The sequence below is a fragment of the Suillus clintonianus genome (assembly GCF_016758775.1).
Source record: "Suillus clintonianus strain FC179 chromosome Unknown DEU56scaffold_15, whole genome shotgun sequence".
Classification (NCBI taxonomy): Eukaryota; Fungi; Basidiomycota; class Agaricomycetes; order Boletales; family Suillaceae; genus Suillus; species Suillus clintonianus.
In genome coordinates this window covers 201,523-217,202 of record NW_024539239.1, presented here as the reverse complement: position 1 = coordinate 217,202, position 15,680 = coordinate 201,523, and the positions used below count along the sequence as shown (strand labels likewise).

Below are 15,680 nucleotides of genomic sequence, written 5' to 3'. Positions count from 1 at the left end.
ATATAGATAAATATGATATAATAACCGTTTTTGGATTGAGTCGTGTCTACACGTTTTAAAACATGAGGACGACGTCGAACTAAAAGCGTTTGGGACTCGTGTTCAATTGTTACAGCAGGAGCATATAAAGGCGATTCAATCTTGTCAGTTTCTTACTTTTTTTCAGTTCCCTTACTTCTTGTCGTCGTAACTCATGATGCTCTCCCCTCAAACGGAACCGATCAGCAGCGTACCCAGGATACCGCATGTGTCGGTCCTGCCTTCGCTATTCCACCTTCTTTCTCAGTCAAGTCTCATCCGGAACCCTTTTTTAGTATCCTCCATTAGTATTTCGTATAAATCATCCCATCTCCTCATCCCCCAATATCAGTTTCATCATGTGCTACCTATATGGATCGACTGACCCAGCATCTGTACTCTGTCCCATGTGTAAAGTATTCAAGCCGAGCGGTAACAGGTAATGTCCTTTAATTCATCTCTTGCTCCTTTACCCACGCCCGGATCCCATAGATGCCCTCACATCCGTGATGTATGTTACAACAGAGCCTTGCATCCTCGTCATGACGTCGTTCACCTTAAGAATGCAGAGGGTATGTATCTCTATCCGTAACGCTGAACTCTCACCGATTACTTCAAATCTTAGTCAAATCTTTTAATGGATGTGGTTATTGCAAGGTTATTTCTTTTCATCTCGATCATCAGTACACTGAACACCTCGATCTACAGTGGGCTCGCGCTAATCCATCCTCAAAAGTTAGCTTGCATCAGAATCCCGGTTGGCCCGGATGCTGCCGACCTCCAAATTCCAACGAGCAGCGCCTCATACAGGCTGCAGATTGGCCTAGTGTCAGCATCGTCCATAGCATACCAATGCCTCCAGAGATAAAAAGTATTCTCGAAAGCGTACGGGGTGCCATCCTGCCTGGCGTCTCGCCTACAAATCGCAGCCAAGCGTCCCAGCCGCCAATGCCATCACTGGATCGTAGAAACAGCGGTAGCAGTCCCACGACCAGGTCTAGCCCAACCTCTGGGAAGAATCAGGCAATGCCCATTCCGGCAAGAGGTCGCTCAGGTGGAAGTCCTGTACAACAGAGTTCTTCTCTCACAGGGACGACACCACGATCGTCTGGACCCCTGTCTTCATTTGCAAATTCAGCAGAGCAGATCACACTGCCTCGTCGCCAGACAGTATCAGAAGGGGTAGAGAAGACGAACCGCACACCCTCCATGCGCAGAGCGACAGACTTGGACGGGTCACTGTCACGGCGTAACGGCGGAGCACGACCTTCATTATCCTCGGTCTCCTCACCTTTCAACTCATCCAAGCCTTCTGGGGAGTACTGCCCGCCAGCTCCTTACCCATCTCCCGTCGACGGCATTCCCACGAACTCGCAAGATTCCACCGTATCTTCGCGACGATCCACATTAGAAGGCGCTATGGCAGCGTTAAAGGTTGGGAGCACTGCAGGGAGCAGCAGTGATAGTGGTAGCTCGCAAGGCTCCTTATCAGATACGACCGTAATCTCCGATGGGGGCTTCACAGATTATTTGTCAGATGAGTCGGAGGCAGAATTACAGAGGCAGGCAGAGGCCAAGGCAGCTCTGGTTGCGCAGAATCAAGCAGAGGAACAAGAGTTCAAGGCTGCCAGGCAGCAACTTGCCGGAGTTGGCTTACGACCGCCCAAGTCCTGGGATGATACCAATGATGCTATTCCGCGTATCGCAGGAAATCATGCAGTGAGCTATGCGCATCATCCAGCGTATGCAACTCCTGTATTTGTACCTGCTGCTGTCGCACATTCTGCTCGCGGATGAAGGGGTAACTCTGCTGGACCTGCACGTTTTATCTATCATGCATCTTTTTAAACCTTTCGTGGTCGTCAATATTTGTAACCTGTTCTATGGGTTCCATTTGTACAATATCTGATTCAATTAGCTCGAACTACGTTGCTAGCTATTATAGCAGTACCGATACTTGGACTGTAGTCGGTAAACAATTTTGTTTGCTTGATCAAAGTTTGTGGTTGATGTTCAAAGACCTAATTGCGCCACTTCAGAAGCTTCAGCTCCAGCCACAATCTGATGCTGATGCAGCATGCAAAGTGCTACTGCCGCAAGCTGAGAGATACACTTTATCTCCTCCTTTCACATTGATCCATGAACCTAGCTCGACACTCTATCACTGCGACAAACCCCGTTCAGATCTTTGATACCCGATTTGAAGCAGACTGTCAGATATTCACTACTACGACACCTGCAGGGTTCGCGGTGTACCAGACATGGCCGCTGAAGCTTATTCGCAAGAGAGGTGGGTAGGTAGTATTGTTTCTGTTCATTGTTGATCTCCATGCACCAAGTAGAGTTTACTGGCGGAACGCTCGCTGCCGTGGTACCGTGTCACACATCATCTCTGCTCTTTCTCCTCGGAGGCGGCCGCAGTCCACTTTATCCTCCAAATAAGGTGGTTGTATGGGACGACGCTACCGGAGAAGAAGTAGCTGAGCTAGAATTTAGGGAAAGAGTCAGAGGTCTTGCTTGTAGACGTGGATGGCTTGCAGTATCGTTTCGGAGAAGAGTTGTATTATTCGAGATCGGGGAGACCATCGTTCGACGGAACGAATTCGATACATGTGATAACCCTCGAGGTGAGCTGGATTGTCTATGTGTGTATATCCACGATTTATGCTCTTCGGTTTGTAGGCTTGCTTGCGATGGCCACTGGGGCATATTCAACCCTTCTGGCTTTCCCTGGTCGACAGATGGGGCATGTACAATTAATACACCTACCACCTTGTATTCCGCCCGTGCCAGTTGGTCCCCCGCCTTCTGTCCCACCATCTCGACCACCACCACCACCATCAAAGCATCCAGTCTCAATTATCGCTGCACATGAATCCACCTTGAACACTCTCACCGTTCCCCCATCAGGTCGGATGCTCGCTACGACTTCATCCCGTGGTACCCTCGTTCGTATATGGGACACCCTTACAGGAAAGCTACTGCGTGTATTCAGAAGGGGATCTGATAAGGCCGAAATATATGGGGTTGCATTTCGCCCCGATGAGAAGGAAGTATGCGTTTGGAGCGATAAGGGTACTGTGCACGTATTCTCTCTTATGACTTCTGGCCCCTCGTGAGTCACTCCTATCTCACCCGAAATCTGTTTAGCGCTGACACGATTGGATGGCGCAGTAATCGACAATCGTCTTTGTCCCCGCTCGCCTCACTCATTCCTTACTTTGACTCTGAATGGTCATATGCACAGTATCGGATTCCCGCGCAAGCCTCCCACATATCAATATCTTCCACGTCATCCTCTCGTTCACCCACAGCCGACATTACCGACGAGGAGAAGTGCATGGTTGGCTGGATCGAAGCACCGTCCGATCGTAGTGAACCCGGCCGTGATCCACCCATGGAGTACCAACTCATAGCGCTCACGTACAGTGGGGGCTGGTATCGGTTGTCATTGCCACAGGGGACGTCTAATATCTCTTCGCCGTCTGCGGGTGGAACCCCGCTGTCCAGCTCCCCGCCCAAGGTATCTTCGCATTCTCGTCCACGCACGAACAGCGTGTCATCTATCACTAGTCGCACGGAGAAAGGGAAGGAAAGGGACCGGGACCGGGACCGGAAGGACAATCGAGAATTAATTTTGCAAGAGTATCGGAAGTATGGTAGGTGGGATGGTTGGGGCTAGAATGGTGAATCTGTTGTCTTGTTGTCTTGTAGTTTTGGATCATGCACCGCTCGTTTCAGTTCACGTATAATCATTCACACTCTCGTAGTACCCTCGTAGTTCACATTTCGTCTTCACATGATATTGTTTTTGTTGCAAATGGATGTTATGTTCAAGGCTTTCTCACGATACTCTAGATCTGGGCTGCGAAGCTTCGAAAGTATGATATCACACGAAGTGACGAACCCCACTGGAGCGCCGCTAAAGGCTCTGGCAGGCTTTAGCTGAAACCTGGATTCAGCAGCTTGCCATCGTTTACACACCAGCCTATATTATCATTCTACACCATGCCTGTCATTTCAGTCGGCATGCCTCTTGGACCAGGATCCTCAACTTGTGGCTACTGTGGACCACCGGGAGCGCGAAGTAATACTGAGACGAACTTCAAGAAAGCAGGGCTTTTTGCCTCACAACTGTCATGCGAAGTGAGACCTTTGCACAAGGACACATGTTATCTTCTAATAGCTCGCTAGGTCTATCAAAAGATGATTGACCGAGGGTGGAGACGATCTGGGACATATTGTTATGCTCCTGATCTAAGACGCTCCTGCTGTCCTCAGTACACTATCAAGTATGTTGTCCAGGAATGTGCTGTGAGGCTCGGCTTATCTGAATTCAATTGTAGGCTTGATGCGATAGCATTCAAGCCCTCTCGCAGCCAAAGAAAACTCATCAACCGGTAAATATCCTTGTCTCGTTGGGTTAGCAACTAACTTGGTTATCGACTGTTGTAAACAGATGGAATCACTTTGTTATGCAAGGTCACAAATCTGAGACTAGCGACTCTCTGCTACAGGGTGTTGCCTCGAAACCAACCAGACCATTCAAGTCAGAGGGTAATGCTTCGAAGCGCGACGCTCCAAAATTTTCACTGTCTACTTCGATACACGCTGCTGAGGCCAACATTATTCCTCCAAATGAAACAGCCCGTCATAAATTTGAGGTATGACCTGCATGACGTTCTGGACCACAATATTCTGAAAAGTGCTCTGACAGGTTACACTTGAACCATCAACCTACTCAGAAGAGAAATACACGCTTTACACGCTATACCAAAGCCAGATCCACCACGACACAAACAACACACCGGGAGATTTCAAGCGCTTCCTCGTGAAAAGCCCGTTGATAGTACGTTTCTTAGCAATCACATCCTTGGTAGGCATTGACACCCCACCGTTTGCAGAATGAACCTATCCCATATCCTGCAAGCGCACCTGACCATCTTCCGTCACAATATGGTTCTTTTCACCAGATGTACCGCCTTGACGGCGAATTGATCGCCGTGGGTGTAATTGATATCTTGCCTGGTTGCGTCTCCAGCGTGTATTTCATGTACGATCCAAGGCACGAAAAACATTCCCTTGGGAAGGTCAATTGGTGCACTCATCGTTTTTTGCGCCATTGAGCGAGCTGCTTTCTAGCTCAGTGCCTTGCGAGAGGCTTCATTGGCCACAGAGATATACAATGCAGGCGCTATTAACGTGACGTCACTTTGTATGGGTGAGATATTGTTGTCGTAATCAATGCGTTCATCTGACCTGCGTTCACCTCACTTCAGGGCTTTACATCCACTCTTGCCCAAAAATGAAGTATAAGGGCGGATATGCGCCTTCATATATCGCCGACCCTGTAAGCAATCATGTTATCGACAGCTTGGCAATCTAATTTCGTCTTTGTGCAAATGCAGGAAGAATTTACGTGGTTTCCTTTGGCAGATTGTATTCCACAACTAGAGAGGTTTCGATATGCCGCTTTTGTGCACCCCGAAAATTCGTTAGAAGGTCCACAGGATCCTGGTGAAGGTATGGTTGGATGGTCATTTGGTGATATATCCACATGCCCCCCATTTCAAGGCCCTCCTGTTCGCGTCTCCGAGGAGCTGCTCGCCGAAGTCATGGTCATCTATTCCATGCAACAGGGGGCGATATCTATAATCCCTATTACTGTGAGTTGCTGACAACTTGATCTCTTGGAAGCTAAATAGCCCCCTAGTCATCTGACCGGTGGGACGATGAATATAGTCGTGAGGAGATTTTGAGCTGTATCGGTGCTCTAGGAGATGAGTTGTCGAAGGAAATCATATTCCGGCAATAGATGATGGCTTTTTCTTTCTATTCACGATCAATATCGTTAGCTCAAGTAGACTCATTTTAACTGTCGCGCGGACGCTCTCGGGATGTACAAACCAATGGACTTCGCCTCATTTCAGACAATTCAGAACCCAGTAGTAGAGGCACGTGATCGTGTCTGAGGTGTCTTTCATGCAGCCTGCTTAGTGCTCTCGACTCCGAGCTAGTCCTTGAAGCTTGAAGCACTATGTCGCTATTCTCGAAGTTCTTAAAGCCCAGCAGGCCGTTAAACGCAAGACGGGTTCGCAGTTCTAGGAACCCGGAAGGAAGTTTCAAGAGGTCATGGGCTTCAATTGGCAAGCCATTGCGATGGATATACTGGCTTCCTCTTGGCCTGGGCTTCACACAGTACTTCTATACCCTGAAAACGATCAGAGGGAGGAGCATGCAGGTCTGTCGTGAACTCACTTGATCCAGAGACGTTTCTGACCAGTCTTGCGTGCCAGCTAGCCAACTTTAAATCCGGACACCTCAAGTTGGGATGATATTGTTGTTTTTGACAGATATTCCATCAACTCTGGAGAGCCTATTCGAAAAGGCGACATTGTAGCACTTCAGTATGGCCAATTTCCTGGGCATAGGATACAGCTGATATTTCCTCTGTTCAGGGATCCTATAAATAGTAGAAAAATGATCGTGAAGAGGATCGTAGCTGTGGCAGGAGATGTCGTCAAGACACTTCCTCCATATCCTGACGCCGAAGTTGTTATCCCCGGTGGTCATGTCTGGGTGGAGGGTGAGACGCATTGGTTTAATTTGAGCAAGTCTTGACGTTGCATTAGGTGACGAACCTTTCCGAACTTTGGATAGCAATAAATTTGGCCCAGTGAGTCTCACTATGCTCCTAAATTCATCTGCGCTAACGCGAATTCGCCTCAGGTCCCCCTTGCTCTTTTAGACTCGAAGTTGACATACATCATCTGGCCATTGGATCGTATGGGGCCTCTGCGTCCACCCATCCCCCCCGCCTCCAAGAGAGGTGATTCTCGAGATTTCCGATGGTATAGCGACATGGCAGCCTTCGAACGAGAGCAACGTAGGCAGTCGAGGGTAACTTCGCGCTCAACGACGTCATCTCACTCGTAACCTAGCTGGCTTTTGCGAGGTATAATTACCATTCGAGCAACGTGCCTTTCATGGACCGCGCGCTTTTTATAATACACGGGTGCTCGTCATAACACGCCTCCTGGAGTTTTGACTTACCAATCTGTTGTTTCGATTCCATCAGCCTCTTGGCAGGGGAATGTCCTGTCGCGGAGAGACCTTAACTGGCGAGATGCTCTCGTGGCACGCGCAAAGATGAAATCAAAAGCATCCCTTGGTCGGAGTTTGACACTGCGAGCAGTGGTGTTGATACTCACCACAAAGATCAAGCCAGGAGTTCGATTCAGAAGGGGACTGTTCGTTGGAACGGGATGTGGAAAGATTTAACCCAAGTCTTTCCATGTTGCCGTCCGACATACAAATTTATGTTCGGGGGACCTGCCAATTATATGCGTGTATTGCAAAGGCGCAATACTTGAAACCGCTCAAGGTGAAGGACCCCTGAGGCAAGAGACTGAAGTACACTGTGCATCAATATTTAACTTTATCGCGCTCTGAACTAAATTTCATTCTTGTATACTTGGTACATTTAGTGTGAACAGTACACTAATTCCACCGTCACACTTCAAGTTAAGTCTCGGTACCGAAACGTCCGTCCCGCAAGTACTGTCGTGGGAAAGGAGCGAATACCAGCAGTCAGAGGAAGTCATCACCGGGGCCATCGCAAGTTATCCACAGCTACGAGTCGCGTGTTACGCGTCAAAGGGTACGAACCTTGCTTATCATTCCTTGTACTCTTGTACTATCCCGGCAGTCCACTGTAACATGTCTATTCTCGAGCATCTTGACCAGTTGACGTCTGCTCCTGGCGAATATGCTGTTCAGAACTCCAATGATACCAAAGAACTGAATGGCTGGATAATGTCTGTTGCATGTCGATCATGTTTTCAGTAAAACAAAGGCTCACCTTCATTATCAGGCCCAAGTCATTCGCGAGTCCAGGTACTCTGCTTCGACCGACATGTTTTTGACCGACGAACTCACCATGTATAGATGTCAACGACGATTTAGAAAAGGATTTTCGAACCTCCATTACGGATATCTTCGTCACTGATCCATTCTCACTACCCGCGCCTCCGAGTCAACATTTGATAAGTAGATTACTAAGGTTAGTGTTCCTGGGTTCGCGTCCTTCTACAGGAGCCTCACGATACGTAGCAAACCAAAGGAAGTTCAAGAGGAAATTTCTGGTATTCTGTCGACTACACTCCCCGATGATGTCATATCAAGCGGGCTCGCTGATCTGGTTGGCTTTGACGACATCGACATAGTTGCAGGATTGCTCGCCTCTAGGTCTTACTTTGTGAACGCAGTCAGTAGTGATCAAGTGCAATCATATCTAATCACTCACAATGCCTAGTTGTCTGGACGGGACCGAACAACATTTGAAAGCTCGACCTCAGAGAAACGGAAAACGCCAGGCACAGACGGTCAGTGCCGCCCAATATCATCATTCATTGCTAACCTGCGCTTCAGCTGTAATTGCCAGCCTTGCTCCGCAAGATGTTCGTCACCGCCTGGAAGAGACTCTCAGGGTGAATGCGTCACGTCCTTTGTTTACGGGTACGGCAGTAAGTTCATTATACGCCCTGGCGCGAGTCCCCGCTCAAAATATACAGCAAGAAGCTCCAGAAGTACTTCCACATGTATACACTTCGTCCTCTATGACGCACGGTGGCATGCTTTCGCAATTCGGTAGCAAGTACGAACTTCCACTCGGAACTACTAGACATGACTATGAGGTCGGTTATAACCACCTTATTGGATCACATCAGGCGGCTCATCAGTGAGTTAGGAATATGAGGAAGTCATCATTCCTCCTGCCAGAGCTGTTCCACCCAAGCAATCCGAACGGCTCATTCTTGTCAACGAACTGGATGAATTAGCTAGCGGCTCGTTTCCTGTATGCAGCCCACCTTTTTCCTTCCATTATCTATCAAACCTTTTATTTCAGGGATACTCTTCTTTAAATCGCATACAGTCTATCGTCTATCCAACCGCTTATGGATCAAACGAGAATATTTTAGTTTGCGGTGCGTCTTTCGGTCATGTTGCGTGGTCTTTAGCAACTTAATGACAATCGGGACAGCTCCTACTGGTGCTGTTAGCTTATCCTAGGTGTCATCCTTGATTTACAGCTTATGGAACTCTTTTCATAGGGTAAGACCGATGTGGCGATGTTAACAATCCTTCGGGTTATCAACCAGCACCGATCACCTATCAGTCCCTCATCACCTCTACATACTTCGATAAATCGCGATGCCTTTCATATCATCTATGTGTGAGGTTCCAACAATATCTTCCTTGCAGTAAAGCGTCCTGACTCTTGAAAACATAGTGCACCTATGAAAGCTCTGGCTTCTGAGATTGTTCGAAAGCTGGGGAAAAGACTACAGTGGCTCTCTATACAGGTCAAGGAATTGACAGGGATGGGAATTCTCTCCGATCCATGCACCGCCCGTTAACTTCTTGTGTAGGTGACATGCAACTGACAAAATCTGAAATCGCCGAAACCCAAATCATAGTCACCACACCTGAAAAATGGGACGTCGTAACTCGAAAGCCCACTGGCGAAGGGGAGTTAGCTTCAGTACGTCTCTATATTGGTTCCTGTTCCTCCACCCGACTGACTGTCTTTGTATGTAGAAGTTGAAGCTTTTAATCATTGACGAGGTGCATCTGTTGAATGAAGAACGTGGAGCCGTCATCGAAACTATCGTTGCGCGCACGTTGCGACAGGTACATGTTTATTCTCTCAGGGGTGAATCGGTGGCCAACTCATCTGTAGGTTGAATCAAGCCAATCCGTCATCAGAATACTGGGTCTCAGTGCAACGTTGCCCAACTATCTGGATGTCGCTGATTTCTTGAGGTTTGTTTGCCCACACGATTCTTCTCCAGATCAATTAGACTCAACTCATAACCAGTGTATCCCGATATAAAGGACTCTTTTTCTTTGACTCTTCCTTCCGACCGATACCTTTGGAGCAGCACTTCATCGGAGTTCGAGGAAAGCCTGGAAGTCCGAGGTCTAAAAAGAACCTTGACCGCGTCACGTTTGAGAAAGTTTCAGAACTAGTACATCAAGGACACCAAGTAATGGTGTTTGTTCATGCGCGGAAAGAAACCGTGAAAGCGGCGCAAGCTTTGAAGGACGCAGCGACAATAGATGGCACATTGGATGATTACAACTGCGAGGAACACCCTCAATGGTCATTTTTCCGAAGGAGTATTGGAGATTCTAGGAATAAGGAAATGAAGCAACTGTTTGATCTCGGGTTTGGTATTCATCATGCAGGTATGCTGCGATCCGATCGAAACATGATGGAGAGGATGTTCGAAGCTCGAGCTATCAAGGTCAGTACTTGGCATTGACGTGGAAATGTCCCATTAGACGCTAACTTATCTGAGGAAGGTCCTCTGTTGTACAGCGACCCTCGCATGGGGCGTCAACTTGCCTGCTCATGCAGGTGAGATATTTTTGTTGTATCCTTCATTCTTCTCTCATGAAGGAATCAAGTTGTTATCAAAGGTACTCAAATATACGACAGCGCAAAGGGATCCTTTGTCGATCTCTCGGTTTTGGATGTATTGCAAGTGTTTGGCCGAGCTGGCCGGCCCGGTCTCGAGACTAGTGGTGAAGGGTACATCTGCACTACTGAGGACAAGCTCGTACACTATCTTAATGCTGTGACGTCACAGGTACGTTTATCCAGCCACCATGAACGATAAATGCTGAACAATCATCCAGAACCCGATTGAATCTCAGTTAGATGAATAATTTTCTCTGCGCCAACATTTCTCTGACATAAAATAGGTTCATTTCAGGCATTGAAAATTCACTGAATGCAGAGATTGCTCTTGGTACGGTAACAAATGCCGACGAAGGTGTTCGATGGCTAGGATATACATATCTGTATGTCCGCATGAAGAAGAATCCTTTCCTATATGGCCAGTCTTTTAAATCCTCGTTTTATCATAGCAGCTGACACTCCATGTAGGCATGTCTTGGGACAATGTGGCAGATGATCCCCATCTCGGTCAGAAGCGAAATCTTCTGGTTATGACAGCGGCCCGCAAACTGGCCAGTGCGGGGATGATAAACCTTACTGAAAATACTGGTGCGTTTTCGATAACGGACCTGGGCAGGATAGCGGCCAGGTACTACATTCGATATGCATCCATCGAGGTCTTCAACAAGGAGTTCAAACCTAAGATGACCGAAGCTGATGCGCTTTCCATGCTCAGTATGAGCACCGAGGTGGGTGGTTTGTGTTGTGTCCTTGATGTCAATTAACATTCAACGAAAGTTTGACCAAATCCAAGTGAGAGAGTCAGAGGTGAAGGAACTAGAGCTTCTGATGAAAAACAAAATATGTGATGTGCGAGTGAGTAAGGTTGCTTGTGGCTCCAAAGAATCGCTAAGAGTTTCGGCACTAAGGGAGGGACTGATACAAGCCAAGGCAAAGTCGGCATCCTCCTGCAAAGCTACATATCTCGCCTTCCGGTCGAAGATTTTGCCTTGGTTTCCGATACAGCATATGTAGCGCAGAATGGGGGACGCATTGCACGAGCTCTGTTGGATATAGCAATCAGCCGCAAGTGGGCTCGTGTGGCCACGGTATTTATGGGTATCACTAAAGCCATCGAGAAACGTCTTTGGCCGTTCGACGAGCCTCTTAGGCAATTCGATCTCAAGGCCGATATTATATATGGCTTGCAGAATTCAAGAGAAGAGTACTCACCCGCCGAACTAGCTTCCATGACTCCAGCAGAGCTGGGTACACTAGTTCGCTTAAACGAGCGGCACGGTCAGGCGCTCCGGAATGCAGCTCGGCAGTTCCCTACGGTCAAGATGTCCAGCTTACTTCGGCCGTTAGGGTCAAATGTCCTCAAGATTGCAGTTTCGGTTACTCGAGACTTCGATTGGAATTCCAAAGTGCACGACTCGGGAGAGCCTTTCTGGCTGTGGGTTGAAGACCATGGAGGCATTGAAATTCTGCAGTTTTCGCACCTTCTATTGCGGGAGTCGACAAACTCCCTTGCTGTGAATTTCGTGGTTTCGATACCGACCGACATTCCTCCCCCTTATTTTACTGTCAGATTTGTGTCTGAAAGATGGGTAGGGGCCGAAGATGAACTTCACGTGGATTTGGATGGACTGGTGATGCCTGCTCCCTCTCCTAGTCATACGCCTCGTTTGGACCTCCCATTTCTCCCGCGTTCCTCGCTACGCCTTCCTGTACTCGAAGACATCTACTCAGCCCGACTCCACGATTTCAATGCTATTCAAACGCAAGTATTTTGGAGTCTTATTAACACTTCGATGAACGTGTTGGTATGCGCTCCCGTTAGTAGTGGCAAGTCCCTCATGGGACATCTAGCAATATGGTCAGTAAAGGCACTCCCGAAGTTTGATCCGAACTGAAGTGTCTATTAAAGGACAACCCTACACCGCCGTCCAAGGTCATTGGTGCTTTTCATTGTCCCAAACCGAACCCTGGCTGCCCAATCTCTCTTGGACTTCCGTGCCATTTCCAATGGACTTGGCGTGATGGTCGAGTTGTCTTCTTCTGGGGAAGGTTTATTTTCTTCCTGCCGGACCAACACAATACGTGTCGTTACGCCGTCGGTGCTGCTCGAGGCCGTCAGCCAGCATAACCTCCGCCAAACAAACTATCCATCTCTTGTAGTGTGCGATAATTTGGAGCAACTCGATGCAACCTATGAACTCAGCATATCACTGCTACGTCACACCACGCAAAATAACCCCACCCGATACATCGGCTTGTCGAGCTCTCTCAATGATCCCACGGATATCGCTCCATGGCTGGGTGTAGATACCATGGCGCTACACAGCTTTCGACCGACAGATCGAGATCAGTCACTCACAATCACGTACCAAACGTTCACAACACCGCATTCAGCCGCACTGTTCAAGTCCATGTCGAAACCAGCGTACGCAGCTATTCAAAGCGTACCGTCCAATGAATCTGCCATTATCTTCGTCCCTTCGCGCAGTCATTGCCGAACGGTGGCGCAAGAGCTTATCACACAGTGCGCCCTAAACATGGAGACCGAGAGGGGCTTTCTCCCCCAATCCGTACCTCCTCTTTTAGTGGAAGACTATTCAGCACGGTTGCAAGACCCGTCATTGATTGATTTTGTGACCCGCGGTGTAGGGATGTTCTACAGCGGAATGTCCAAAGGAGATCGGAACCTTGTTCTGGAGCTATTCGCTGAAGGTGTGGTTCGCGTACTCCTGGCACCTCGCGATGCTTGCTGGATGCTGCCTGTCCGGGCAGCAGCCGTTGTAGTCATGGGCACCCAGTATATGCATCTTGAGAGAGATGGCTCTGGACCGCAGCTGTGGGATTACAGTCTTGTTGACGTGGTCCAGATGCAGAGTCGGGCTGTGAGGCATGATGCCCCTGGCCACTTCTTCCTCTTTTGCCAAGCGGAGGCTAGAGACACATTCTCCAAGTTCCTGGCTGAGGGGCTTCCGCTTGAATCGGAGCTGTTGGAATCGCCCGTGTTTGAAAAATGGTACAAGGAAAAGAGAAGAGACGGGTCCATCAGAAACAAGCAGGATGCTGTTCAAGCACTCTCCTTCACGCTCCTTGGGCGAAGGCTGGTCAGCAACCCAGTGTATTATGACGTCGAACCGGGCTCGCAAAATGAGGTCCTCTCGCGCATTGTTGACAGACTTGAAGAATCCCTTCTATAGCTATGTACATGATAAAATACTACACCAGGCTTACATCTCCATGGGCACCGATAAATATTTACATCCACATGTCTAGACTCTACACAAGATACTTCGCCAAACCTTGCAAGCGCTCCCCAGCCTTCCTGAGTGTCTCCTCGTCCTTGCAGAATGCGAAGCGCGCGAAGTTCTCGCCGATGGTGCAATGCTCCTCACAATAGAACTATGCGATCGCATAAATAATAATTCAAACTTGAAGCGTACTGACTTACCTCGCTGACAGGGATGGATGATACACCAATTTCAAGTGCGATGAACCAACACGCCCTGAACGTTGACGGGTTAGAACAAACAGAGTATGAAATAGATACACAAACTTGAAATCGCGTCCTCGCCCCTGAACCGATGCTGGGAAGGGGTAGTCTTCAGGAAAATTGACGCGTGAGATGTCCTGCCGATGAAACGCATCAGTTGGCTAGCTCATCGGTGGAACCGGCGCGTACCAGAAGCACGAAGTAGCTTCCTTCGGGATGACTGTATTTCATACCAAGCCTGTCGAACGCGCTAAGAAGTACATCACGTCGCTCCTGATATTCCTTGAGTTGATTCTCGAAGAAATGACGTTCTACGGCTTGCTCGAGTCCAGCAGCTGCAGCCTCCTGTAGCGGAGAGTTTGAACAGAACACGATTCGCGTGCAGGCAGCAAGGGTGGGGCCGATGATTGACGGCGGACCAATGAGCCAGCCTACACGCCAACCTGTGGCAGCGAATGCCTCTGACAGAATACCGTGAGATTAACATCTACAGTCGAATTTGTAACTCACTGCCAGCAGACAACACAGTTACTGTGCGGTCCCACATGCCCGGTAGTGTGGCAAAGCGGACGTGCTCCTTTCCGTCAAAGACGAGGCAGTCGTACTGGAAAGCAATTAATCGTCGCACAAAACTTGTAGCGGCACGAACAGAAAACATACCACTTCATCTGCCATCACTAGAAGATTAAATTCTTCTGCGAGAACAGCTATTTGCTCTAACTCTTCTCTCGTGAAGACTTTACCGACGGGGTTATGCGGGGTATTGATGATGATCATTTTTGCTTTTGGAGTGATAGCACGACTGTGAGGGTTGTAAATAGAACTGATAACCCAACAGACCGATCAACACACCGCAATTCATCGAAGTCGATTTTCCAGTTACTATTATTTGGAGTCGTAATGTCCGTGTGAGGATGGAGGGGGACGTAGACAGGCGTTCCACCATTGAAGGTGACGGATGGTAAATATTGGTCGAAGAAGGGCTCGAACATGATCACTTCGTCTCCGTGCTCAAGGAAGGCGGTGAAAACGGAGTACTGTCCTGTAATAAAAACCATAAAGGACTGAATGATCTGCAGAATTAAACTAGACAAACCTTGATTTGCTCCGCTTGTTACAAGAATCTCTGTCTCGACGTCGAGATCTCTATTGAAGGACTTCTGATAGAAGTTTTTGATGGCATTCCGCAGACGAATGCGCCCCTTCGGATGCGAGTAGTGGTTTGGCAAAAGTGATTTAAGAGCTTCATCTGCAGCATCTGTGACCCATTTTGGGGGCGGGAAGTTCATATACCCTTGCCCAAGATTGATACAGTCTGCGGGGAGGTTGGCCACGCTGAAGAAGATTGATGAACTGGTATCCAATTATCACAAGACGTAGATATTACTTGTAGATCGACCAGACGTCTTGTGCTAGGGCGCGTCCCCCATGAAGTCGCGAGGAGAAGGGGATGAGGCTGGAGCGATCACCATTGGTGGATCCCTTACTCTGGACCAAAGTTCCACTGACGGATGTCATGAAGCGGTATTGGGAAGAAAGTCGAGGATGACTCGTACGAAAAGCTGCTCGGAGTTTCAGCAGATTGATCATTGTCAAACTAGTTTTAAATATCAAGTCCGACCGATCACGGTATACGTATGGGTGCAATATATATGTTCGTTCGTTCATTCACGCCATGCATACGCCATT

General features: G+C 48.4%; 6 protein-coding genes across 6 annotated transcripts; 5 read left to right on the top strand and 1 right to left on the bottom strand.

Annotated features, from left to right (window-relative positions):
* Positions 1–39: 39 nt before the first annotated feature.
* On the top strand, positions 40–2,027 carry DEU56DRAFT_853001 (uncharacterized protein). The gene is made up of 4 exons (XM_041355215.1): positions 40–457; positions 511–590; positions 644–675; positions 727–2,027. The coding sequence occupies exons 1-4, from the start codon at positions 378–380 to the stop codon at positions 1,813–1,815; spliced, it is 1,281 nt and encodes a 426-aa protein (XP_041211543.1). The 5' UTR covers positions 40–377; the 3' UTR covers positions 1,816–2,027.
* Positions 2,011–3,871, top strand: DEU56DRAFT_785988 (WD40-repeat-containing domain protein). The gene is made up of 4 exons (XM_041352335.1): positions 2,011–2,308; positions 2,361–2,645; positions 2,701–3,133; positions 3,193–3,871. The coding sequence occupies exons 1-4, from the start codon at positions 2,158–2,160 to the stop codon at positions 3,698–3,700; spliced, it is 1,377 nt and encodes a 458-aa protein (XP_041211542.1). The 5' UTR covers positions 2,011–2,157; the 3' UTR covers positions 3,701–3,871.
* Positions 3,864–6,007, top strand: DEU56DRAFT_785984 (arginine-tRNA-protein transferase). The gene is made up of 11 exons (XM_041352334.1): positions 3,864–4,164; positions 4,213–4,310; positions 4,365–4,418; positions 4,478–4,682; positions 4,736–4,867; positions 4,923–5,108; positions 5,161–5,239; positions 5,298–5,368; positions 5,427–5,541; positions 5,593–5,684; positions 5,732–6,007. The coding sequence occupies exons 1-11, from the start codon at positions 4,027–4,029 to the stop codon at positions 5,831–5,833; spliced, it is 1,272 nt and encodes a 423-aa protein (XP_041211541.1). The 5' UTR covers positions 3,864–4,026; the 3' UTR covers positions 5,834–6,007.
* Positions 5,996–7,466, top strand: DEU56DRAFT_785981 (peptidase S24/S26A/S26B/S26C). The gene is made up of 6 exons (XM_041352333.1): positions 5,996–6,259; positions 6,319–6,425; positions 6,477–6,604; positions 6,651–6,694; positions 6,748–6,904; positions 6,960–7,466. Exons 1-6 carry the CDS (start codon positions 6,056–6,058, stop codon positions 6,977–6,979), a joined length of 660 nt encoding a protein of 219 aa, XP_041211540.1. The 5' UTR covers positions 5,996–6,055; the 3' UTR covers positions 6,980–7,466.
* Positions 7,467–7,527: 61 nt separating this feature from the next.
* DEU56DRAFT_978575 (Sec63-domain-containing protein) lies at positions 7,528–13,698 on the top strand (the record flags this gene model as incomplete). The annotated part of the gene is made up of 24 exons (XM_041359702.1): positions 7,528–7,835; positions 7,892–7,914; positions 7,966–8,080; positions 8,131–8,284; positions 8,333–8,402; positions 8,449–8,543; positions 8,592–8,714; positions 8,768–8,875; positions 8,927–9,005; positions 9,062–9,075; positions 9,132–9,253; positions 9,311–9,399; positions 9,450–9,562; positions 9,619–9,711; positions 9,761–9,843; positions 9,899–10,328; positions 10,387–10,441; positions 10,492–10,673; positions 10,723–10,739; positions 10,789–10,922; positions 10,973–11,232; positions 11,282–11,359; positions 11,413–12,362; positions 12,414–13,698. The coding sequence occupies exons 1-24, from the start codon at positions 7,738–7,740 to the stop codon at positions 13,696–13,698; spliced, it is 4,770 nt and encodes a 1,589-aa protein (XP_041211539.1). The 5' UTR covers positions 7,528–7,737.
* DEU56DRAFT_785967 (PLP-dependent transferase) lies at positions 13,685–15,650 on the bottom strand. The gene is made up of 9 exons (XM_041352332.1): positions 15,379–15,650; positions 15,088–15,326; positions 14,844–15,033; positions 14,652–14,793; positions 14,502–14,595; positions 14,181–14,452; positions 14,055–14,128; positions 13,950–14,004; positions 13,685–13,900 (listed from the first exon to the last, which is right to left on the bottom strand). The coding sequence occupies exons 1-9, from the start codon at positions 15,579–15,581 to the stop codon at positions 13,778–13,780; spliced, it is 1,392 nt and encodes a 463-aa protein (XP_041211538.1). The 5' UTR covers positions 15,582–15,650; the 3' UTR covers positions 13,685–13,777.
* Positions 15,651–15,680: the final 30 nt, after the last annotated feature.

Bases quoted from the DNA above. Each gene is read 5' to 3' on its own strand.
- DEU56DRAFT_853001 (XM_041355215.1), top strand. From the start codon at position 378: ATGTGCTACCTATATGGATCGACTGACCCAGCATCTGTACTCTGTCCC. The intron at 458-510 runs GTAATGTCCTTT...CGGATCCCATAG, and splicing joins TTCAAGCCGAGCGGTAACAG to ATGCCCTCACATCCGTGATG. The intron at 591-643 runs GTATGTATCTCT...TTCAAATCTTAG, and splicing joins TCACCTTAAGAATGCAGAGG to TCAAATCTTTTAATGGATGT.
- DEU56DRAFT_785988 (XM_041352335.1), top strand. From the start codon at position 2,158: ATGAACCTAGCTCGACACTCTATCACTGCGACAAACCCCGTTCAGATC. The intron at 2,646-2,700 runs GTGAGCTGGATT...TTCGGTTTGTAG, and splicing joins TACATGTGATAACCCTCGAG to GCTTGCTTGCGATGGCCACT. The intron at 3,134-3,192 runs GTGAGTCACTCC...TGGATGGCGCAG, and splicing joins CTTATGACTTCTGGCCCCTC to TAATCGACAATCGTCTTTGT.
- DEU56DRAFT_785984 (XM_041352334.1), top strand. From the start codon at position 4,027: ATGCCTGTCATTTCAGTCGGCATGCCTCTTGGACCAGGATCCTCAACT. The intron at 4,165-4,212 runs GTGAGACCTTTG...ATAGCTCGCTAG, and splicing joins CCTCACAACTGTCATGCGAA to GTCTATCAAAAGATGATTGA. The intron at 4,311-4,364 runs GTATGTTGTCCA...ATTCAATTGTAG, and splicing joins TGTCCTCAGTACACTATCAA to GCTTGATGCGATAGCATTCA.
- DEU56DRAFT_785981 (XM_041352333.1), top strand. From the start codon at position 6,056: ATGTCGCTATTCTCGAAGTTCTTAAAGCCCAGCAGGCCGTTAAACGCA. The intron at 6,260-6,318 runs GTCTGTCGTGAA...CGTGCCAGCTAG, and splicing joins TCAGAGGGAGGAGCATGCAG to CCAACTTTAAATCCGGACAC. The intron at 6,605-6,650 runs GTGAGACGCATT...ACGTTGCATTAG, and splicing joins TGGTCATGTCTGGGTGGAGG to GTGACGAACCTTTCCGAACT.
- DEU56DRAFT_785967 (XM_041352332.1), bottom strand. From the start codon at position 15,581: ATGATCAATCTGCTGAAACTCCGAGCAGCTTTTCGTACGAGTCATCCT. The intron at 14,596-14,651 runs GTATGTTTTCTG...ATTGCTTTCCAG, and splicing joins TAGTGATGGCAGATGAAGTG to TACGACTGCCTCGTCTTTGA. The intron at 14,453-14,501 runs GTGAGTTACAAA...GTATTCTGTCAG, and splicing joins AACTGTGTTGTCTGCTGGCA to AGGCATTCGCTGCCACAGGT.